We start from the raw sequence: 21,223 nt of genomic DNA, 5'->3' as shown, positions 1-21,223 counted from the left end.
AGCATGCGTTAGGAAAATAACTATTCTTGGCCGCAAATATGTCTCTCTGAAAAATCAAACTTTTCGATTATAGGTTGCATGTCGAAATCCGTCGAATTTCAGTCTTTAAGCGCAATAGTTATTTACGGATCTGTTGTGGACGGTATATTTTAAGCAATTTCGAGAGTTGTAGCCCTCACGCGGCCTAAAACAAACTGTCCACAACAGATGCGTATACAACTTTTCATGCTGATGGACTAAATTACGAGAAAAATTCCGTAATTTATGCCCAAGCCATGAAAAATGGATTTGTTCAATTTTTGCTTTGTTTACTTGACAGCTCTCGCTCTCTCACGGAGTACTTTCTGTTGAGTGGAAACCATACAAACAAACTTTGCTTGCAGCACCCTGCGAAAATTAAATGAGAAACGTAAAGAGAGTAGTAACACTTATTTGTGCATGTTGAATGGAAGAGAGAGACATTGGAATGTATGTGGAACGAATAAAACGATGGAAGCAAACAAAAACCACGAAAAGTAAATATTCATTTTGAGCCGAGTTTACGTACTGGAAGATGATCGATATTTTTCTTAAGTATACACAAAGAACTACTAGTGGGTTGATAATATGCATTAATTAGGATTTTTAACATTCTTCCATATAATTCAATCTATTCTTCCATGTATCAAAAAGACCTCAGCATAATGCAGCACTCTCTTTTATATCAATGCCACAATTTTACTAAAGCTAAATTAAGCAAAATGTGTTACATAAAGTATGCTTATCATACTTGGAACGCCGGCCGCTTCCTGTTTCATTCTTAAACATACCTTTTGTGTGCGATGATCGTGTATCAAAGGCATTGGGCACTCGCACGATCATTTGTAAAGTGATGAACTATCAATGATGATTTGAGTTTTGATACGGATTTCATTGAAACACGTACCATTTAAAAACCTCGTGATTTCAGTGTAAACTTTCAAGTAGGCAGCGAAAGATAGGAATGGTTCCGGGTTTTCACAGAAGATGGCGTATTGATTCTTTCTCTTTAAAGGAAAAATATAAGAAAAAGTGATAGTGATAAGATATTTTTTTCATTTTTTTCAAGGAGAGGAGTAAAATTGTTCCTGTGAAAATCTGGTACCATTTGATGCGCTCGACTATTTATCGTTAAATTTTCGACTATCTTTCATGCGGGTGAGACTCTTCAAAGTTGATCTCAAATTTGAAACATTAATTTACAATTCGAAATCTCATCGTCAACAAAGTTTCTTCTTTTGTTTTATTTATCATAAACACCCAACAATGTACGCGATACAAAGAAGTGGAAAATGAGAATGGATGAAACCAGATGCAAAAATTTACATTCAAAATTCAAAGAATATTCTGCCCGTCAGTATTTTTATTCGATAGCAGTAGCATTTGCAACCTTGTGCAGTGAAGAACGGATTAATCATTTGACCAATTTATACAAATCAGAAAAATGGCTTTGGAACAGTTCTGTTTCTGTTGTAAATTACGTAACGGGGTATTTATCTGGGGTAGTCTGTGTATTATTCGTAGCTTCGTTGTATTTGTTACAATTGTTGCTGGTGGTGTTGCTAGTAGCGATGTATTCATTGAGATCGTTAACACGGGAGGTTATGACGATTCTAATGGCGCACTTAGTTACACAAGCAGTCCGTACTCTACCTACAAAACGGACAGATCAGCAGTGTTTTGGTTGATTGTTACCGCTTCAGTTATAGACTTCATTTCATCAGTTTTGTTGGTTGTAGGAGCTGTAAAGGTTTGATTTTTGGAAACATTTTTGATGATTTCAGTGAAATTGAGATCACACAAAATTTACAGAGAAATCATTTTCTTATGTTGCCGTGGATTATCTTGAACGGGATTGCGTTGGTGCCTTTTGGAATAGCCACTCTCTTTATCCTAATCATATTGCTGCCCATATGTAAGAATTTAGATTTAGAATTGAGACGCCAGAGAATAAATCGACCATTTTTCGTACAGATTTACCCGTCTACATTTGGTGGTGTATTTGTTCAGCCTATCAGAACATACAAGAAAATCCTCCGCCGCCTTACGACAAATTTGATTCACTCTTGCTGTCGGACTCTTTGTCGAACACGCGAATAATGTCTTCTTCGAAGTCATAGTTTCTATATTTAAAGCATTTTGTCCTGTGTGACTAAGGTTCACGAGTTTTAACATTAAAATAAAAAATAAATAAAAAAAATGAAGTTGTAAGCAAGTGGTTGAAGTACGTACAGGGGTGCGAAATAGTAATTTATGCAACAAGTTGCGAAAAGATGTTGTTACCAAACGAATGTTTCAATTTGTCCTTCATCCACCTATTAAAATCGGAAACACTTCATCTGGGATTATTTATTATTTACTTATGGTTTGAAAAGTCTTTGCCAGGATCAGGAAACCTCAAAACAGGCCTCACATAGTCTCGAGCTAGTGAATTATACGAGTAGCGGGTGTATTAACATAAAACTCTGTTATGTGGGCAACCACCAGCACTGCATGTGAGGTACCCGTCTAAAGGTCACATGGATTTTGCAAATTTGTGTTGTACATTTTTCACATCATATATCAATGGATGTTCTGAAACTAGGCATGTCCTGAAAGCACTTGACCTCAGCGTTCCAACGAGCCCCCACTCATCTAAACTCCAGATACACGTAATTAATGTGAGAATTGCTTCAAATAACTTAAACCACTTATTTATGAAGAATGGATAACAATTCCACTCCGACTCCGACTTCACTATACCCAGCGAGCGATGTATTTCAATCACTATGCATCCTAGATTACGCTAGGCCAACCAGGTAAGTGGAAAAGGACAATCACACAAGGAGCTGACCCTCAATTGGCGTACAGTCCGACTAACTACAACATTTGGGTTCAGAGTACACATTCAAAAGATCTCCTGAGAGATTCACCAATACATTAAAAGTCATCCGATCTCCTGAGAGATTCACCAACAGTATTTTCAACGATTGTTGCTGAATTGTAAATGTATAATTAGCAATGTGAATTCATTCATGTTGAATTCATCGTTGGCCATAGCATCAAGTAAGTTCCTGTTTTCATTGATTCTTGGCGCAGTGTATCTTCGCATATGAAGCATGGACGGCCGACTTTGAATTTCCGATTGATTTTGAACCGTCGTGCCACTCGTAAAATGTGGTTGTTTGGTCTTCGTTCAATATGCCGGTGATAACGAAGGCGATGCACCATGACTCGCTTGACTATCGTTTTATTTCGCATTATCGCTCTTGGTTGTACGTACAATCGAAGGCTTGTCACTAGCTGTATCGGAGAGGATTCTTAGGATTTGCCGTTCCATATTGGTTAATGAAATCCTGTTGCGGCGCGTCATTGCTGATGCCTTTAACCCATACGTTGCCAAAGCAAAGTAAATTGAATCCAAGTTGAATCCAAGCAATTCCACTCATCCTAAAGGAACGGGCACTTGAAGATAGATTATAAATTGAAAATTTCGTCGTAGAGTGACCTTACTGCAAATAGAGTAACATATAGTTGTCGTGAGGCTGGTATGGCAAGTGTGGTATCGTTCTAAAGCTTAGGCAGGCTGATCAGGCATTATTGTTTTGTTGCAAGATGGGTCTACCTGTGTATTACATAGGAGTCCAAGTTTCGCCGCGGATGGTGAAAATAAAAATTTTCAAATATTGTACAATTCAGACAAATTTTGTAAAATCCATTATTCTCCGCGTTTAATAGAGCATGGAATCCTCTACCAATATCGCCTTTCAAGGAGTTTGAAACTCTCTCCATCTTGGACATATCACGATTTAAAAATATCGAAATTTCGACTTTAGCTGGCTACGTGCTCACGTTGTTGATGGAAGCCTTTTTAACACGAATTAGCTTAGAATTAGTCTATGTATTCAAATTGACTCGTCGGTCCCGCACGGCCATGAGTGCCGGTTCTCCGAAACGGCTGGATGGATCCGCGAACTGAATGTGGTTCCTTTATAGTTTATTGTTTATTTATCAACAGTATAAAAGCAACTGACATTTATGACAAAAAGAAAAATAAAAATCAAACATGAAAACAAGAATCATATTCAAACAATTGAAGAAAAAAATATTCGTCACAAAAAAAAGAAAAAAAAGGAGGAAAACAAATCAAATAAATCAAATCAATCAAATTGCAATGAACGAAACGGCAGCTAAACACTTAGCTCATCCTGTAGGTAATAAACGACTAGCGCTCTGGTACAGGCATGAGCGCCGCCGGCCATTTTTGAGCAAGCCGCGTCGCACCCGAGCCGGTGCCAAAAACACGGCTCAAGCCGGCTTGAAACGGCTGGAAAATGAAATAAAGATTTCGAAAGGTGAATGGGTGAAATAATTTGGAAAACCGAGATTCCTGTTGATCCTAAGCAGCTCAAGTACATTTTGAATTTTTTTTTTCAAAATTAAGAAAATTTTGAAAATTTTCATGAATTTTCATGAATTTTCCAGAATGGTATATTACGTCCTCGCTTCTAAGTTTGTTGTTTTGGCAAGTATGACCTTTGCGGAACGAGCCGAAGGCGCACAATCAGTTAATTCACAAATTTGAGAAAACTTTATCGATCTTTGCGAGTTTTCTCGATTTTTTTTTCTTTTCAATTTTTACTTGATTTTCGTGAGCTTTCGATTTCTTCTCGAAAACCATTTTCTTAATGAGTTAAATGAGTGTACCGGAGCATGATTTTCCATTTAGTTCAAGTTTTGAGGCAATAAAACTTGACGTGTTAGTGAACCTTAGACTTAGAGACTTGCTTGTAAGACCAGTTCCACTTGCACTTTGAATAACCTAATCTACCTACATTTTCGCTTTCCGTACAATTTCATTTTCATGCTTACTAGTTCATTTTCCATGAATTTATCTAAACGTTTTTATTTTGAAAAAAAGTTAAAAGGAACCTCCAGCCGAGCCGTTTTAACCCGGCTCAAGCCGACTTTTTCGCCGCCTCCGAGAAATTTTTTTCGGTTAGCCGCCGCCGAGGTTTCCCCGTCGGCGCTCATGCCTGCTCTGGTAGCTCCATGGCACAAATGCGATTACGAAATTAGAGGTTGATCTGTCGTACAAATGTGCGAATCGATTGAAGATCATGCTCATATAATTGACTGGTTCATATAATCCGCAGTTGGTTCGGTGTCGGTCGATTTGCAGAAATTCATACGAGAGAGGATCGCGGGCAGGTCGTCGAATGTTTATCTTAGACTTCAGCTCGGGAGCGTCAATTCGTTCGGTGAGGACATCGTACATGAAAGTTACACTCAAATTGATGCGCCTTATTGATAAAGTAAATAATTTCTAAATTTATTCCTAGAAAACATTAGGGTCGTGGTAGTCGGCGAGGTGGAGGACACATCCAACGGACATTAGGCACTCTCCATCTTTGACGACGTTCCAATTGGAACCGATTGTAAAGCCACCACCGATGCAATTTGATGAGGACAAAGACACAGAACAATTTAGCAATGTTGTTGTTTGCCATTCTGAAAGAGTGTTGCACCGTCTATTTCAAGTGAGTGGTGTGAGCTTCAGTCGGCTGAGATTTAGTGTTCACATTGATCTGTTTTAACAGGAAATTCGAGACATAGATCTTTCACGGCTTCATCGAAGATCCATACAAAGAACTTTTCATCGCATTCGTTGACTTTTAGCAGAACAAGAAAGATTATTTCTATTTTGGGGAGATAATCGACTTTTAAATTTAAATTTTTCATAAAAACTGCTTTTCCGAGAGGAAAATCGCTTTTTCATTTGCCAGAAAAGGAATTTTTGACAACGCCGGTGAGTATCATTTTCTACCCTCCGCTGAAACTTTGGAAGCCTTTGTTGTGAAAAACTCTCTGTTGACATCGGGAAGAAAGTTGAAAATTGAATTTTCTCGGGTGAATTGTGGTGAGAGCGTAGCGAGATGCAATTTCCAACGTTTCTTCATCCGTTGAACAAATAAATATTTTTTCATAGTATCGTATCCCCTACCGTGTAGAGTAAACATTTTCTATTCAAATCGCGAGCGAAATTACAGAATCTTCTCCAGTAGGAGACACCGTAGACAATTTTGTGGTTTTCTTGAGCTCGCAATGGTTGCGTTTCCATTCAATTAATTTCAACCAACAAATTTCAACTTTTAAAAACTTTTACTTTTCTCGCGTGTCTCTCATAGCTGTAAATGACAAATGTGCTGCAAACGTTAAAACTTAATAACAAAACTAGAAACTAGAATAGATCGTAGAAGTAATCAAGACCCTGTCCCAATTCCCACAGAGAAATTCCAGTGCCAAGCTCTCTCGCCAGTTGAATTCTTTCGTGAACGGAATAGAGTGTCGGATAAAACACAATGTGTCGACCAGTCGGAGTCCTGCAATTTACACATTTACATTCTCGATTGGATTAGCCGATCAGGCAATCAAGGCATTTACTTGACTTCGAAAAAATTCTCCGAATTTGTTTCGTCTAGGCTGAGGCGCCCCTTAACATATTTCAAAAAGTTCAAATATTCATGACCAATGATCGCACTGCCACCATCCGGCGTAAAATCGTTTCCGTACAAATTCAGGCCGAGTAAGATTTTACTTCGTCTCGTTGACAAATTTGGAGACGAATCCGGGCATATGTGCTCGACAGCATTTCTCATCCATTTTAGGGGTGCGTTTGCGCCTGGAATAAAACATTTCGTTAGCACAACGGTCGGTGCAAAAATTAAATGGTTGACCTGGTCGTTGAATGCTGGAGAAATCATACGTCATCAACGAGAACCAGGATATCACAGGGTAAAGCGTATCGAAGTGTTGCTTGGAGAATAAATCGTACATCTCCTTGCGGAAGGGCGGAATGACTAGAACTGTTTCCATGTTATGGCTACGTAGGGTTTTAGCTGCAAGATTTGTGTTTGGTAAGTAGTGATTAAGACTGATTGTACTGAACCGGTCGCACTACATACCAATTTCGGTTACAAAATCAATGAGATGTTTGTCTTCAACTCGAGCTGCTAATTGAGACCAAATTTCCAACACGATTCCATTGAATCTGTGCTTTTGACATGTTTTTACGATGAGTGATATGACGGTTGTCCGTTCCTTTTCGTACGTGAGAAGCTTGGAAAAATCCTTGTCGGAGAATTTTTCGAACAGGACTCGAGGTGTGACTGAAATGATTTCGAAAGGAAATTAATTTCCCTGCACCATCCACTTCCCCGTGCTTTTTACGCACTTTTATTCTTATTATGAGCGGCGTTTCGAACGTCCTTCAGCCAACCCGAATCGACGTCATGTTCGCCATTCATCTGATAGTCGCCATTCGGCAGACGAACAATTTGTAGCCAAACGGGTGAGATTATATCGAATTTTGGTCCCCAAATCTTTGCCACATCGTAGCCATGATTGTTCCACTGGAATTGATCAGACATATGAGTCTGTTGGAATCAAAAGTCGGTCTTTTTCAGCTGTCAAAGTGACGTTTTAAACGTCAAACTAAAAAATATGGAAACTGGTCCCAAAGTCGTTAATTTTTCTTGAAGAAAATTTCTTCAATTCCTTTGCTGAAGTAGAATTGAAGAAAAATTAACGACTTTGGGATCAGTTTTCATATTTTTTAGTTTGACGTTTAAAACGTCACTTTGACAGATGGAAAAGACCGACTTTTGATCCCAACAGACTCATATCAGTCCTATAAAGTTCAAGACAAATATCTTGAAAACAAATCAAAAGTCTGTTCGAAACCGTCAGAGAAACTTAATTGTGTTAAAAGTGGACCGGTGGTCTGAACGTCGATTTTGTTACTACTTAATCATCTGCGATTTCAAAATCCATTGCGCCAACAAATCTGACAGACTACATTCAAGCTGTAAACCCTTCTCAAGCCATGTCATTAAAAAATGTGGAAATGCAAATCCGATGATAAACAATCAACAACACAACATACCGACGTAACATAACCAAGAACAGTGCCGTTGAACAATCGATTTTCGGTTTCCTCATAATAAGAGCCACTCTCCACTAAAATATCCCTTGCCGACGGTTCATCTTCGATGAGATTTCGGTCAAATACACTGAACTGTTGCGGTCCGAGTTTAATCTTGAAGTCTTTGTCTTTGCCTGTTTTCGATCCTTTTTTTGATTTGTTTGACGGCGATAGAGTACAATGAACTTCACACAATAAGACACAAGAGAGAAGAACAGTAATTCCTGTCGAAAGATTCGGTTTCATTTTGATAACACTTTGCCGGCGAATTTTTATTTCCTTTTTTTCTGATGATGACTGAATGCAATCGAAATGTTTCAACGTACAAAATATTTATCTTTTGACTGTTTTTATTGCTTGCTGTCACAACAGCTGATTTTAATGTATGTGTGTGTGTGTGCGACAATGAATGCAGATAACGTAACTGCCGTAACGTACTCTATGGTGTTTGTACTTATGCATAGATGGAGCCGCCTATGAGGAAAACAGCCGTTTATTTGAAAAACAAACTCGAACACAAAATAAAATGTTTTTCTCCTGGTATTTTGGTTTTTCTGCTGTAACATTCCGAAGTCTGAGTGTAATCGAACAAAGAAAATTCAGATGGAAAGTTTCCATTGGAAACCGACTATAAATTGATCGTTTCGTGTTCAGTTTTTCAATTACTGTAGGTTTACGATGTGTATTATGACACACGGCCTCGTGTCATAATAACACATCTAGAGCCTAATAATAGCTATTTTGCTAACATGTGCCTAAATGGAAATTTTGCGCAACATATGTGACAATTGTCAACCCGAGGCGAAGCCGAGGTTGACAACACATCGTATGCGCAAAATTCCAGTTTAGGCACAAGTTAGCAACAAGATTTTTTGTACTGTAGCAATTTTACACTTCTTCGAATGCATGTTTACGCACGCAAAATGAATATTTGCGCACTACAGTGCATAAAGTACTTTGTGCCACCGAGAATTGAAATACGACGGATTTCAATATCGATAACTAGATTGAAATGTCCAAAATTACAACACCCGTTTTCATGGCTTATTACAACACTCAAACCAGTGTTGAAATGAAATTCGTATGAGTTATTACAGCATTCGTTTAAAAAAAATGCAAAGCAACGTGATCGATCAAATTCGAAGAGTGATTGTTTACAATGAAAATTCTGAATGTTTGTGCATTTGTCTATTTCAATTCTCGGTTGGCACAAAGCATGATGTGTTACACGTATTGTAATGAGATTTTTTCAGCACACGACCCAATTTTCCTTACTCGCTCTGCTCGTAAGGAAAACTTGGGTCTAGTGCTGAAAAAATCAACATTACAATACTTGTAACACAACATACTATTTCGCACTCGATGTCATAAATAACTATTGTGTTCAGGCCTTTTAGATCTCATCAGTGGAGAGAAATTCTTTTGAAAAACAGCCTACCGAAATCGGACGCATTTTCTAGTGGAATTTTTTATATGTGCCTAGAAAGGACTTCGACCCTAGAAAGTAAAACAACTTTTAAAAAAATTCTTCAAAGCTTGTGTGGCTAGCGAGATGTCATCAAAAACCGAAAACTTGCACTTTTCTTACAAAAATTTCTCCAGTGACACGCTCCGTACGTGTGGGGTGTCATTAGAAAGGTAATTACACGTACTATTGTGCCGAATAGGGGCTTATTGGTTTTATAATTCATCAATAAACACACGACAACGAGACTTTTCAACTTTTATCCCGAGTAATGTAATGGATTTTACATGCTACATGGGTCGAAAACCGTACTTTTCATGTTTCAAACACTACGATGTAAAATTCAGTACAGGACTTTTGAGACCTAAACCATTGTTTTACCCAGGTATGTAATAAGCCATTTTCGACCCTAGGGAAAACAAAAGCATGTAAAATATTATTTGTACCACTTAGAATTGAAATACGACGAATTTCCATATCGATAACTAGATTGTCCAAATGACCAAAATTTCCACATCAGTTTGATGGGATATTTCAACACTCAAAGCAGTGTTGATGTGGAATTTATATGAGTTATAACAGCATTCGTTTTATAAAATGCAAAGCAATGCGATCGATCAAATTTGAAGAGTGATTGTTTACAATGAAAATTATGATTTTTTGGACATTTGTCTATTTCAATTCTCGGTTGGCACAAAGCATGATGTGTTACACGTATTGTAATGAGATTTTTTCAGCACACGACCCAATTTTCCTTACTCGCTCCGCTCGTAAGGAAAACTTGGGTCTAGTGCTGAAAAAATCAACATTACAATACTTGTAACACAACATACTATTTCAGCACACGACCCAATTTTCCAATTTCCCAAAACTTGGGTCTAGATGATATCTACAAAATCTTCTACTTCATTGGTTTTAACACATATTTTCCTGTATAGGTCTTATACTACAGTAGCACATTACCGAGAGCCAGAGTTTATAGATTGTTTTTGTTGCCGCTTACATAACCAACGTTCAAGTAAAACTGCTCGAAGCAGAATCTGTAACGAATTTAAAGAATTTTTTCTGTAATAAATTCGAAACTAAGCGTACAGAGTAATGTTAAAAATGCCCGCTGCGTGTTTGCTCGCGTTGGCAACATTCAATTTGATAAACAAACGCGATCGACAACGTAGTGTTCTTACATTGCCAGATGACACAATTTTTAACACTCGGAAGTTAATGGTCTTTTCGTGTTTAGTCATTCGTTCTCATACCACTGACCGAGGTATACGTTTTCTAGTTTGTTTGTGTATAAAGTAGAATTATCGGTCATTTTTATTACGTTGTACTGAGAGAAGTTGTACGCGTCGAATACTAGATGTAAGAAAGCGGTTGTTTTTCGCCATTTTCTGGCGTAGATTCGCATAGATTCTGATGATTTGTGTTTGATTCAATAGGTTTTTTAGCGTGCCATTAACGTTCAATTTACGTACCATTACACATTGTTCAATAAATGAGACAAATTTGGAAAATTGGCGTTTCTTCTGGATGCTCAAAAAACTAGTGTTTTCGCTCTCTCTGCAACAAGTAAGGGGAAACTAGGTGACTGAAAGACTAGGTGAAAGAGAAAACGATTGGTAACTCATATGACAATATTGAGGCAAGCAAAAAGTTTCTGAAAACTTATTCAATGGCTTCCCAAGCAGTCCGCATCCAGTAATTCAATTTTATTGTTTTATCGTTCGGCAAGAGCAGCGCCCTGGTAAGTTCTTCGAAGAATCTTTTTCCGCGTCGGTATACAATGTTAAAAGAGCGTAAAAGAGAAGAAAATGACCAGTTACTCAACTAGTCTCAGTAGGTGATGCGTCAAAATTTGTATGTAATTTAGGTAACTAGAAACAAACCAACTAATTTAAGTGAGCTCGATGGTTGAAAGAGCGAAAAAAGATAGAAACAAGAAAATTAATGGTAATAATTTAACTGAGTTCGATGGATGACAATCTTTTTGTTATTCTCTTTAAGAGGCACCGGTACTTTTCCGAAAAGCATACATTAGGGCGATTTTTAAATACATGATTTTAGTTTACTTTTGATGATATCTTTCCATCAGAATCCTTTTTCAAAAATGTACGACCGCAATTCCGACCACGAATGTGTTAGCTTTTAACAGAAAATAGATTTGGTTGTAACAATTTGACCAGCTCTGAGAACAATGAGCAGTTTGTGAAAATTTCATGAAACTGCTCACTTTTCTCAGAGCTGATCAAACGACTACAACCAAAACTAATTTTTATTTAAAGCTAGCAGATTCGTGGTCGGAATTGCGGTCGTACATTTTTCAAAAAGGATTCTGATGAAAAGATATTAACAAAAATGAAATACGAAACACGCAAATGTAGGCTAAAATTTTAGCTAAGTGCCGGTGCCTCTTAAACTCTCTGTACATTTTATTGTCAGGTCAAAATCAGGGACGAAAATTATCCATCTCATTCCATTAAAAAATGCTCATCAAAATTTACAAAAACCTTTTTCCCACACTCTTCGGATTGGTTTGCATTACAATTTTAAAATTATGATTATATCTCCATACAATCACATCGAACTGACACAGAAATCCCGCATTTTATTATATTGGTTGATGAGGCGGTTTTGTATATACGGGTCTGAAAGCCTGATGTGTCAAGCTAGCTTTCGTTTCTGTGCTGCCGGTCGGGAGCTTAATGCGAATTTAGTACTAAAAATAAGGGTATGAAATTGAAAATGAACGTTTCTTTTCTGTCACGTCATTCACCCCATCTGACAGTAGAGAACCAAGAATGGTCTCTATAAAGCATTTCAATAGTAATAAAAGACAGTCAGGTGAATCGTAATTACTTTACGCTGCCGTGCGAGGCATTAATAGTAGATTACGTATCTGTTGGTGAAATGATGGAAAATGGATACGAGAGTGGTTGTGTCGCCGAGCCCTTGGGCGAGGGACACAGGCACTCGAGTAAATCCATTTTCCATCATTTCACCAACAGATACGTACGCTATTTTACGCACACTGCGTTGAGTAAACTATATTCTACATCTACATTATATTGATCGATTTTGTATATGTTTGCTTACAGGCGACCAACTGGTCAGATACTTGACGGATCAACTGCAGAAGTTGGAAATGAAATGTGAGGCGTACGAGGATGAGAAACGAAACCGAGGAGGAAGCCAAGGGAAGAGAGGCAAGCCTGGCTTTAGAACTAGAAAACTACAAGGCTCAAGTGAAGGAGCTGAAAAAACGTTTGGCTGATTCGGACGGATTTGAGAATTCGCCTAAGTGAATTTGGGTTTTCCATTTGTCAGTTTTCGGAATGAATTACATTCTATGTAACATTAAATTTCCTCGTTGTTTTTGTTCTGGAGAGAATGAATAAAAACCTAAGAACAATTTCGACCAATCAGCTGGTCTACTCTTTGCATAGCTCCGCAGTCTAGAAATTTCCTGTCTCATTCTGTTGGGAATACTACCCCAGCTGCCATCGGTCAGCACTGGATTTCATTCTTTGACTTTGCCATGTTTTTTTTCCGTTTTAATTTATTGGCTCTCGCTGCCATTTCATAGAATAAGTTTCTTTGTATTTTGCATTTCCATTTCCCACCAGACCAGTCGCGTGATTTCTGATACGAGAATTGCAACTTATAAGCAAAATTAATCGATTTATTGATCAGAGATCAGCTGGCTGAATAATGAATCTGCCAAAGTTGCATTGCATTAGGGCTTTTGCACACGGACATTTGGGTCCAATATTGTCATATCACTTGTGGGCACAGCAAACCATCTCTTAGTTCCGAACAGATTTCTGTAACACACTCTATACTACAAAAACGAAAGATCTTATCTTTTCTGGTATTCTGAAAAGAACTACAGTCCCGAAAGCTGTAGTTTCAATTTACTTGATGTCATCACTGGATAGATCTTTTCTGCTCAAATTAATTGTGATAATTCGTGCATCGTCAAGTTTAACCTCTACCAATCGGTAGGAGCTTGCCCTCTCTAAGTTGAGAACATTCGATTCCATCTAGACACGGAATACACCATGTAAATCACCCTCACCTCATTTATCATTTGGTATTATAAGGTAGAATAAGAAGCAAAAATAAATTATGTATCGAGTTGACCTGCGTAGCTTATTTATTTGATGCCTTGAAGAATCAGTGGGAACCAGTTGCGTTTCTACTCAGTTTCATCACGAAAGACCACTTGCAGGTGATAAGAATCTTAACCTTTCAGCTACGGCAGATGTATCGAGATTTTTAGCCCCGTACGAAGTACGAAGGGGCTTATAGGATTACGATGCCGTGTGTAATTGATGGAATTCGAAGCAGACGGTCAGGGCAAAGTGTTTGCCTATGTTCATAGATAACGAATCCGCAATAAAAATTTTGTCCGTCCGTCCGTCCGTCTGTCACGTCGATATCTTGAGTAAATCAAATCCGATTTCAAAAAAAAAAAATTCCCTGAAAGATAGTCAAAATAGTGAGGCTAAGTTCGAAGATGGGCATATTCGGGTCGGCCCTTCCGGAGCTGGGGCCCAATAAGTGCCTAACTGTTTTTCGACGATATCTCCAGACATTTAAGCACTACACTTGTAAGTGATACGTCAAATGAAAGGTATTTACAATACCGATCGACAAAAAAAAAAGTTTATGAAAATTGGATGACCGACTCGTGAGTTAGACCCCTTGGTGTGAACTAGGTACAGGGCGGCAAGCCGTTTTTGCTTGTAGGTTGGCCAAATTTGAACGTATTTAGATGGATTTTGCTTTATTAGATAGGTATTGACCGTACCAATCAGGGAAAAAAAAGTTCATGGAATTCGGTTTACCGGAGCGTGAGCTAGGTCTCTTGGAGTGAGCTTGTATGTGGCTACTCGGCCGTACAGTGAAGGTGGTGTTTTTTGTTAATATATCGAGTAAACTTTGACCGAATTTCAATTTTTTTTTGTTTGAAAGGTACTAACGAATGTAAAGCAGCCATACTACTTTCCACCTCCTAACAAAATGGCCGTCGGCCGCCATTTTGGATTTTTGTAAAATCAATATAAAGCGGTGAAAATGATACTTACTTAATTTTAGGTCAATTCGAAATTTGTGTTACATTTGAAAGAAACGTCGTACGGGGCTTCGTAATTGCGCTATGCGCAATTTGTAAGACGTACACATTTCATAAGAATTTTACTTTACCGACGTTTACGGGCGCAGTAGGCTTACGGTAAGAGTAGGGCGACGGACGAACTAGGGTCACGGACGCAATAGATGTACGGGTTTGTACGGGGCTCAGACGCAGCAAACGCTCCGACTGTTCTGACGACTCGTTTTCTTTTGCTGGCACTTCATTTGTTTGAAGTATTTTGCTTTGGGTTTCATACCATAGCAAGTTTCATACCATAGCATCTACTACTCCATTTATTGCCGCACAAATCTTCCCATTTACGGAATGTGGTGTCGGGGAATCTCGCACACGCGATCATAGTATGCGTCCTTTTACGACATGTAACGAAAAGTCATGACTGTGCGAGATTCACCACTTAGAGGTGAATCTCGCACACCATGAATTTGTGTGGTGTGCGAGATTACCCTACCCCCGGAATGTAATGTAGAGCAAAACGCTCATTTTGGTCATCGATAACAGATGACTACCCCGTTTCTAAAAGGTTAATTGAGGAATGCACCGAGAAATGAGTTAACTGCTCTCAGTGTATAGAGTGGATAAGACCTAAAGGTCGAGCAAGGCAGGATGACACCATATCACCGAAGCTATTCACATCCAACTATAGAAAGTCTTTTTTAAGCAAATTATCCTCTAGGACAACTAATCAGTGTAGGATACTTGAGCGACCCTCGTTCAGGGACTATTTATTGGGAATTTAATTTACTAAAATTATTGAAAATTGCCGAATTTTAACATTCAGTAATGTTTTGGTAAATCGGTGTTTCGGTGAGTGTAGGTGGGTGTTCAACAGTAAAACTAACAAAACATTTGAGAATGGAACAGAGTGAACGGAACCAAGTATCATGCTCGTAGAACTTTATTTATGCAGAACATGTATCGCAAGTTCCACCGTTAGCAATCGACTCGCACGTCCCCAAACTCCATTTTTCGCAATATTTCCACACATTTCGTAGTTGAGTGTAATTGCTATTACAATCGCAGTACTCCTTATGATATAAATTCAGTTACGAAATTTATGGTAAAATTGTACTTACTATTGATAGTTAACTGTCAAATGTCGAACAATGTGGGGGCTAGCTGTCAGTCAAGTCATGACGCTCGTCTAGTTAACATCTCCACTAAAACATTCTCTCTCAACTATCAACTATTGATAGTTGCCTATCAATAGTTGAGGGAGAAAGTTTTTGTGGAGATGTTAACTGGACGAGCGGATCATACATTTTAATCAGTCAATTCGTGACTCTCGTCCAGTTTACATCTCCGCTTTAACATTCTCTCTCAACTATCAAATATTGATAGTCAACTATCAATAGTTGAAGGAGGATGTTTCAGCGGAGATGTTAACTGGATGAGCGTCATGAATTGGCTGATTAAAATGTATGATCACCCTCTATCAATTTACCAGACTCAAGTGATAATTGTAGATGGGCAGAGTCAATTAGATCGGGACCAAAAGTGATGAACCCAATTTTACACGCTTTATGATACGAAAAACAGAAAAAACAAAAAGAGCAAAAGAGAGTGACAGAGCTATCTCCGCCTTCGTATACATCAATTCATAACAGATCGCATGCGAGTAAAACATCATTTCTATTTTTACAAGGTCTGCTCAGAGAGAACTAAATGGTTTCCGATAACTTTCGGCGCCTGATTTCGTCTGTTTTCGTATCATGAAGCGTGTAAAATATAAGAAGCAACCATTGTATATAGAGATCCTTGCAGTCATGCGATTAATCGGCGCAGAATATGAGTTTTGACATGGATTATCAAAAGAAACAATATACTCGGTACCAATATTCAGCTCCTGTATTTCAGTTAAATCCTTCTTACAGTTCGTTCTTAGAATACTTATTCAATTGTCTGCTTTTTTGGATTGTAAGTTTTGAAGTAAAATTTCAAGAACAAACTAAAGTTCAGGGTAGCAATAAATATTCCAAGGTAAATGAGTCGATGATCATATCCACAACTCAACCATAACGATGCAAACGCATGCGCACCCCCAATCACAAATTGAACCAGTTGAATAATTGTCAAATATTTCTTCCACCAAAGATATTTCTTGAATGCGGGACCCAACGCAGCAACCAAATAGTAAAAGTACATGATCGTATGGACGATCGTATTGCACAAGAATGCAAATGAAAATTCGTGTCCGAGGAAATATTTTCCACATAGCCATATTAACCCAGCACTCAAAACATGATGCTGTAAGTGAAGGAAAGTGACGTGGCTCTGTTTTTTACATAAAACGAAGAAGACCGTGTCCAACAGGTCCAATAATTTATTCACCAGCATATGCCAAATTCCAAAACACACCAACATATCGTAGTCATGTCGTTCCTGCGGATCCATTTGTGCACAATTAAATGTGAAGATATTTTTCAAAAATCTCGGTTCAAAGAGTGCTGATTGCACGGCCCAGAAATTGTACAACACTTGCATCGCATTGTACAAAACGATGACAATTTTCAAATTATATGGCGCTCTGCTTTTCATGAATTTGGGCCCTATATACACTACGAAGCTGATATATGCCACCAAAATAAGAGGAACGGTATACGAGTCCCCAAACAAAGACCATGAATCCAGTATTTGATCTGGACACAAAGTTCATAATTATTTTGGTTACAAACACGATTCAGTTTTGTTGAGCTTACTTTTTCCATCCTTCCATAATTCTGATGAAACCATAGCCATTAGTGAATTTAACCTCTGCCGACTTACTTGTGCTAGAAACTTTATACTACTAATGACAATTCTATAATGCGTAAAGAATCCAGTCTGTTCATAAATAATGAAAATATTATAAGGGACATTAGATAAGTAGATTGCGTAGAAAAATTGAAAATTATGGGTTAAAGCAACGCACTGACAGTGCGTTGGTTAAAGTTATGAATGGCTAGTAGTTTTCGAAATTTAAATAGAAATATTTACCAAGGTACCATGATTCCCGATTTAAGAAAAATTGACAGAGTGAGAAACGCCAGAAAAAATGGCAAAACAGTGAAGAAACGCTCAGATATAAAGAATTGAAAATTTGTCTTTGTGGTGTTTCTTTACACCCTGACGATTTTTCTTGGTGTTTTTTCACACTTAGACGATTTTTCTTCGTGAAGACAAATCGCCGAAGTGTGAAGAAAATCCAAAATGTGACGAATCGCCGATCTGACTTTAAGACTTTAAGACTTTAAGGATTTTCTATATATCTTTTGTACCAGCTTTATCAACGTCAGTATGCATAATTCAACAAAAAATAATTACACTCTGTACTTTCTTTTCGATTGAGTTAATTATTCAAAACTAGCAATATTGTTTAACAACGAGTAAATTAATTAACTTTTCGCAACTTTGTGGCAAAAATTGTCACGTCACACTTTGGATGCGTTTGTTGTAAAAAAAAACGTTATACAGCCTAGTCTCGTTATTCAATTGAAAATTGTATTTTCCCAACATCAGTGGTAAAAAGTAAGTCTTTCTTAGACTTTATCGAGAAGAACGTGGTACTTTCTCGGCAACATTATCTTGGGTTTTCATGAATTTTATCTTTATTTTGTCAAATTTGGAACTGAAAAATATGAAATTATCACATTTTTGTTCTGCTCTTATATTTCAAGACCCACAGATTCTGACATTTAGCTGTTATATAGATCAAGGTTCTGAAAGAACAGGTTAAGACACCCACGAGGGCGGCTGACACACAAATTTTGACAAATAGATGCTATTTATTGAACATACGCAGTACAGACAACTTGAAGAAAAAAAATAGTTTTTATCAGGTTGACATTTCAAACAATCTGTACTGCGTATGTTCAATAAATAGCATCTATTTGTCAAAATTTGTGTGTCAACCGCCTTCGTGATCAACTCAGATGTGTCTTAACCTGTTCTTTCAGAACCTTGATATAGATCAAGTCCCAGTAACTGTAAACCCGAACTCTGACAGCTGCACCTTCATCCATAGAGAGCCCTAACCTCAACTCTGTGAAAAAAATTGAAAAATTTGAGCTGTCCGGATCAACAAAAACGTTAAATCTAATAGATTTCGAATGTATAAAAGATGGAATTATAATTTTTCTCGTATGGCATAAGTGTTTAGGCTCATTATTTTACAAGAAAACCACGAAAACCATTCTATTTTCTATATTTGAATAAAGGGCCTGCTCATTTCCACTGCACATATTTTTAGGTTAGGGTCTCTGCGGATGATTTTTGACATTTCGAATAACATTGGACTTGATCCGTTTATCATCTTATTATACCTCTTTACGGGCACGTGTAATTTGAATATTAAAATTTCTGTGACCTTCATGCATTGATGACCGAGCCTCTGCAAAAATTGAAAGTCTCAAAGCTCTAAATACGTAGTCTCATGGTCTCAAAATACATGAAGCTTGAGACCGTGTCACTACGTATTTCCAACTTTTGAGACTTTCATTTTCACCAAGACGAGAGAGAATTGCCAGATACTATTATCATTAGAACATTCTTCCTTCAATTACAGACTTCGAAGTTATATTACTGCCCAATCGTCAGTACATTGTTGATACACAAAATCATGAAACTAATTCGACCACATCAGCTCAAATGACACCGATGACACCGAATAAATGGCCAGGCGTGGTGGTCAATGCCAACGCAACACATTTTCAGAATAAGTTCGTCGATTATCACGGTTATGATTATCTATTGGATCGATTTGCATAACTTTGTCTGTTGTAATATGAACCTTTTCGCATCATACAATTTGCTATAAAAGGGCTCGTACGCCAGTGCTCATCATTCAATTTTGCGGTAGCTACCGCCCAGAAAGGTACTGTAGAACAGATTCGATATTTTCTTTGCATTTAGTTCTTCAAATAATGGATTAAGTTCTTCGAATCAATTTTTATTTACAAGTTAACCAAATCATAGCTGCAATTTCTTCAATTTTGGTTTAATTGTTTTTTATCCGATTTTTATATGAAAATTAGATCCGGTTCTGTTAAAGTCGTATCGGTTGTTCACGAATTAAATTTATCGGTGTATTTGCCGATTCCTCGTTTTTAAATTCGTTGCTCAAACACAAGCTTTTGAATGGCATTGGGCATTGCGGGCAAGGTGTCAATCTTTCCTGATAATATTTGGTTAATGTTGTTGCAGAATGAGAGTAGAATTTGATCAACTGCAACGTTCCTAACTTTTCGGACAATCACATCGGCATAATCAGAACACCCAATTACATGAACATCCACTCCTTCCACACTGCTGAAAAAACATTTTGGTACCCAAAAATATGAAAAACAACTTTAAACAGCAAAGATATCTCAATTTTAGTTTTCATTTCCATACTAAATCGTAAAATAGAAAAACTGACAGATCGTATACGACCGATACGTATACGGTGTTTAAGTAGAGCGAGATGGAAAATCAACTCGGGGTCTGCTGTCATCGATAATACAAAAGAATCTGACAGCAGACCCCGAGATGGAACAATAGGTTGTCATTTCGCCATCTCTCTCACTTAAACACGATCGTAATTTATACGACTAATGGCGTGGATTTAGAATTTTCTCAACTGTCACTTTTTCGTTGAACCACTTTGTCGCAAAATGACGCAACGACAAAACGACTCTGCCACTGTTACCCGCTTCATCGAGACTGTTTAGGGGAAACTAGGTGACTAAAAGACTAGGTGAAAGAGAAAACGATTGATAGCTCATATGACAATATTGAGGCAAGCAAAAAGTTTCTGAAAACTTATTCAATGGCTTCTCAAGCGGTCCACATTGAGTGATTCAATTTTATTGTTTCATCGTTCGTCAAGAGCAGCGCCCGGTAAGGTGCATAGTTTTCTGTATTAAATTATTCTTCGAAGAATCTTTTTCCGCGTCGGTATAGATCAGTGTCAAATAACGGTTTCTTCTCTCAAAATGGTGTCAAATGAGTTGTCAATTTCACAAAGCTAACCTCAAACAATGAAAGATCTATATAAATTTTTGTAACATTGTGGTTAGCTTTGTGAAAATGACAGCTCATTTGACATCTCAAACAACATTGACAATGATCTATACAATGTTAAAAGAGCGTAAAAGAGAAGAAAATGACCAGTTACTTAACTAGTCTCAGTAGGTGATGCGTCAAAATTTGTATGTAATCTAGGTAACTAGGAACAAACCAACTAATTTAAGTGATCTCGATAGTTGAAAGAGCGAAAAACGATAGAAACAAGAAAATTAATGGTAACTTAACTGAGTTCGATGGATGACAATCTTTTTGACATTCTCTTTAAGCTATACATTTTATTGTCAGGTCAAAAACAGGGACGAAAATTCTCATTCCATTAAAAAATGCTCATCAAAATTTACAAAAACCTTAAATTTCCCACACTCTTCGGATGGGTTTGCATCACAATTTGAAAATTATGATTATATCTCCATACAATAACATCGAACTGACACAGAAATCGCGCATTTTATTATATTGGTTGATGGCGCGGTTTCGTATATATAGATATAACAACAAGCACAGCGAGAAAGAAAGTTTAATACGGCTTAACAGTTTAAACTGGTGTGTTTATGTTTTTGCGGTATTTTCTTTCAGACAT

General features: G+C 37.6%; 1 protein-coding gene and 2 long non-coding RNA genes across 4 annotated transcripts; 2 read left to right on the top strand and 1 right to left on the bottom strand.

Annotated features, from left to right (window-relative positions):
- The first annotated feature begins 1,382 nt into the window (after positions 1 to 1,382).
- LOC119072685 lies at positions 1,383 to 2,045 on the top strand. The gene is made up of 3 exons (XR_005086901.1): positions 1,383 to 1,768; positions 1,831 to 1,933; positions 1,993 to 2,045. It is a non-coding gene; the product is annotated as an uncharacterized LOC119072685 (long non-coding RNA).
- A 4,095-nt stretch (positions 2,046 to 6,140) lies between these two features.
- On the bottom strand, positions 6,141 to 8,356 carry LOC119072678 (chitinase domain-containing protein 1). Its single transcript, XM_037177952.1, has 6 exons — positions 7,943 to 8,356; positions 7,232 to 7,409; positions 6,963 to 7,166; positions 6,735 to 6,896; positions 6,442 to 6,679; positions 6,141 to 6,380 (listed from the first exon to the last, which is right to left on the bottom strand). Exons 1-6 carry the CDS (start codon positions 8,225 to 8,227, stop codon positions 6,239 to 6,241), a joined length of 1,209 nt encoding a protein of 402 aa, XP_037033847.1. The 5' UTR covers positions 8,228 to 8,356; the 3' UTR covers positions 6,141 to 6,238.
- A 2,231-nt stretch (positions 8,357 to 10,587) lies between these two features.
- On the top strand, positions 10,588 to 12,805 carry LOC119072687. 2 transcript variants are annotated; one of them, XR_005086904.1, is made up of 3 exons: positions 10,588 to 10,808; positions 10,886 to 11,190; positions 12,542 to 12,805. It is a non-coding gene; the product is annotated as an uncharacterized LOC119072687 (long non-coding RNA). The 2 variants fall into 2 exon arrangements; XR_005086903.1 differs by lacking the exons at positions 10,588 to 10,808; positions 10,886 to 11,190 and adding an exon at positions 12,223 to 12,287.
- The last annotated feature ends 8,418 nt before the right edge of the window (positions 12,806 to 21,223 follow it).

This window comes from Bradysia coprophila (assembly GCF_014529535.1).
Source record: "Bradysia coprophila strain Holo2 chromosome IV unlocalized genomic scaffold, BU_Bcop_v1 contig_84, whole genome shotgun sequence".
Classification (NCBI taxonomy): domain Eukaryota; kingdom Metazoa; phylum Arthropoda; class Insecta; order Diptera; family Sciaridae; genus Bradysia; species Bradysia coprophila.
The sequence above is the reverse complement of the archived record's forward strand: the minus strand, read 5'-3'. Positions and strand labels throughout refer to the sequence as shown.

Bases quoted from the DNA above. Each gene is read 5' to 3' on its own strand.
- LOC119072678 (XM_037177952.1), bottom strand. From the start codon at position 8,227: ATGAAACCGAATCTTTCGACAGGAATTACTGTTCTTCTCTCTTGTGTC. The intron at 6,680-6,734 runs GTCAACCATTTA...GTTTTATTCCAG, and splicing joins CTCCAGCATTCAACGACCAG to GCGCAAACGCACCCCTAAAA. The intron at 6,381-6,441 runs GTAAATGCCTTG...TGTAAATTGCAG, and splicing joins GAGAATTTTTTCGAAGTCAA to GACTCCGACTGGTCGACACA.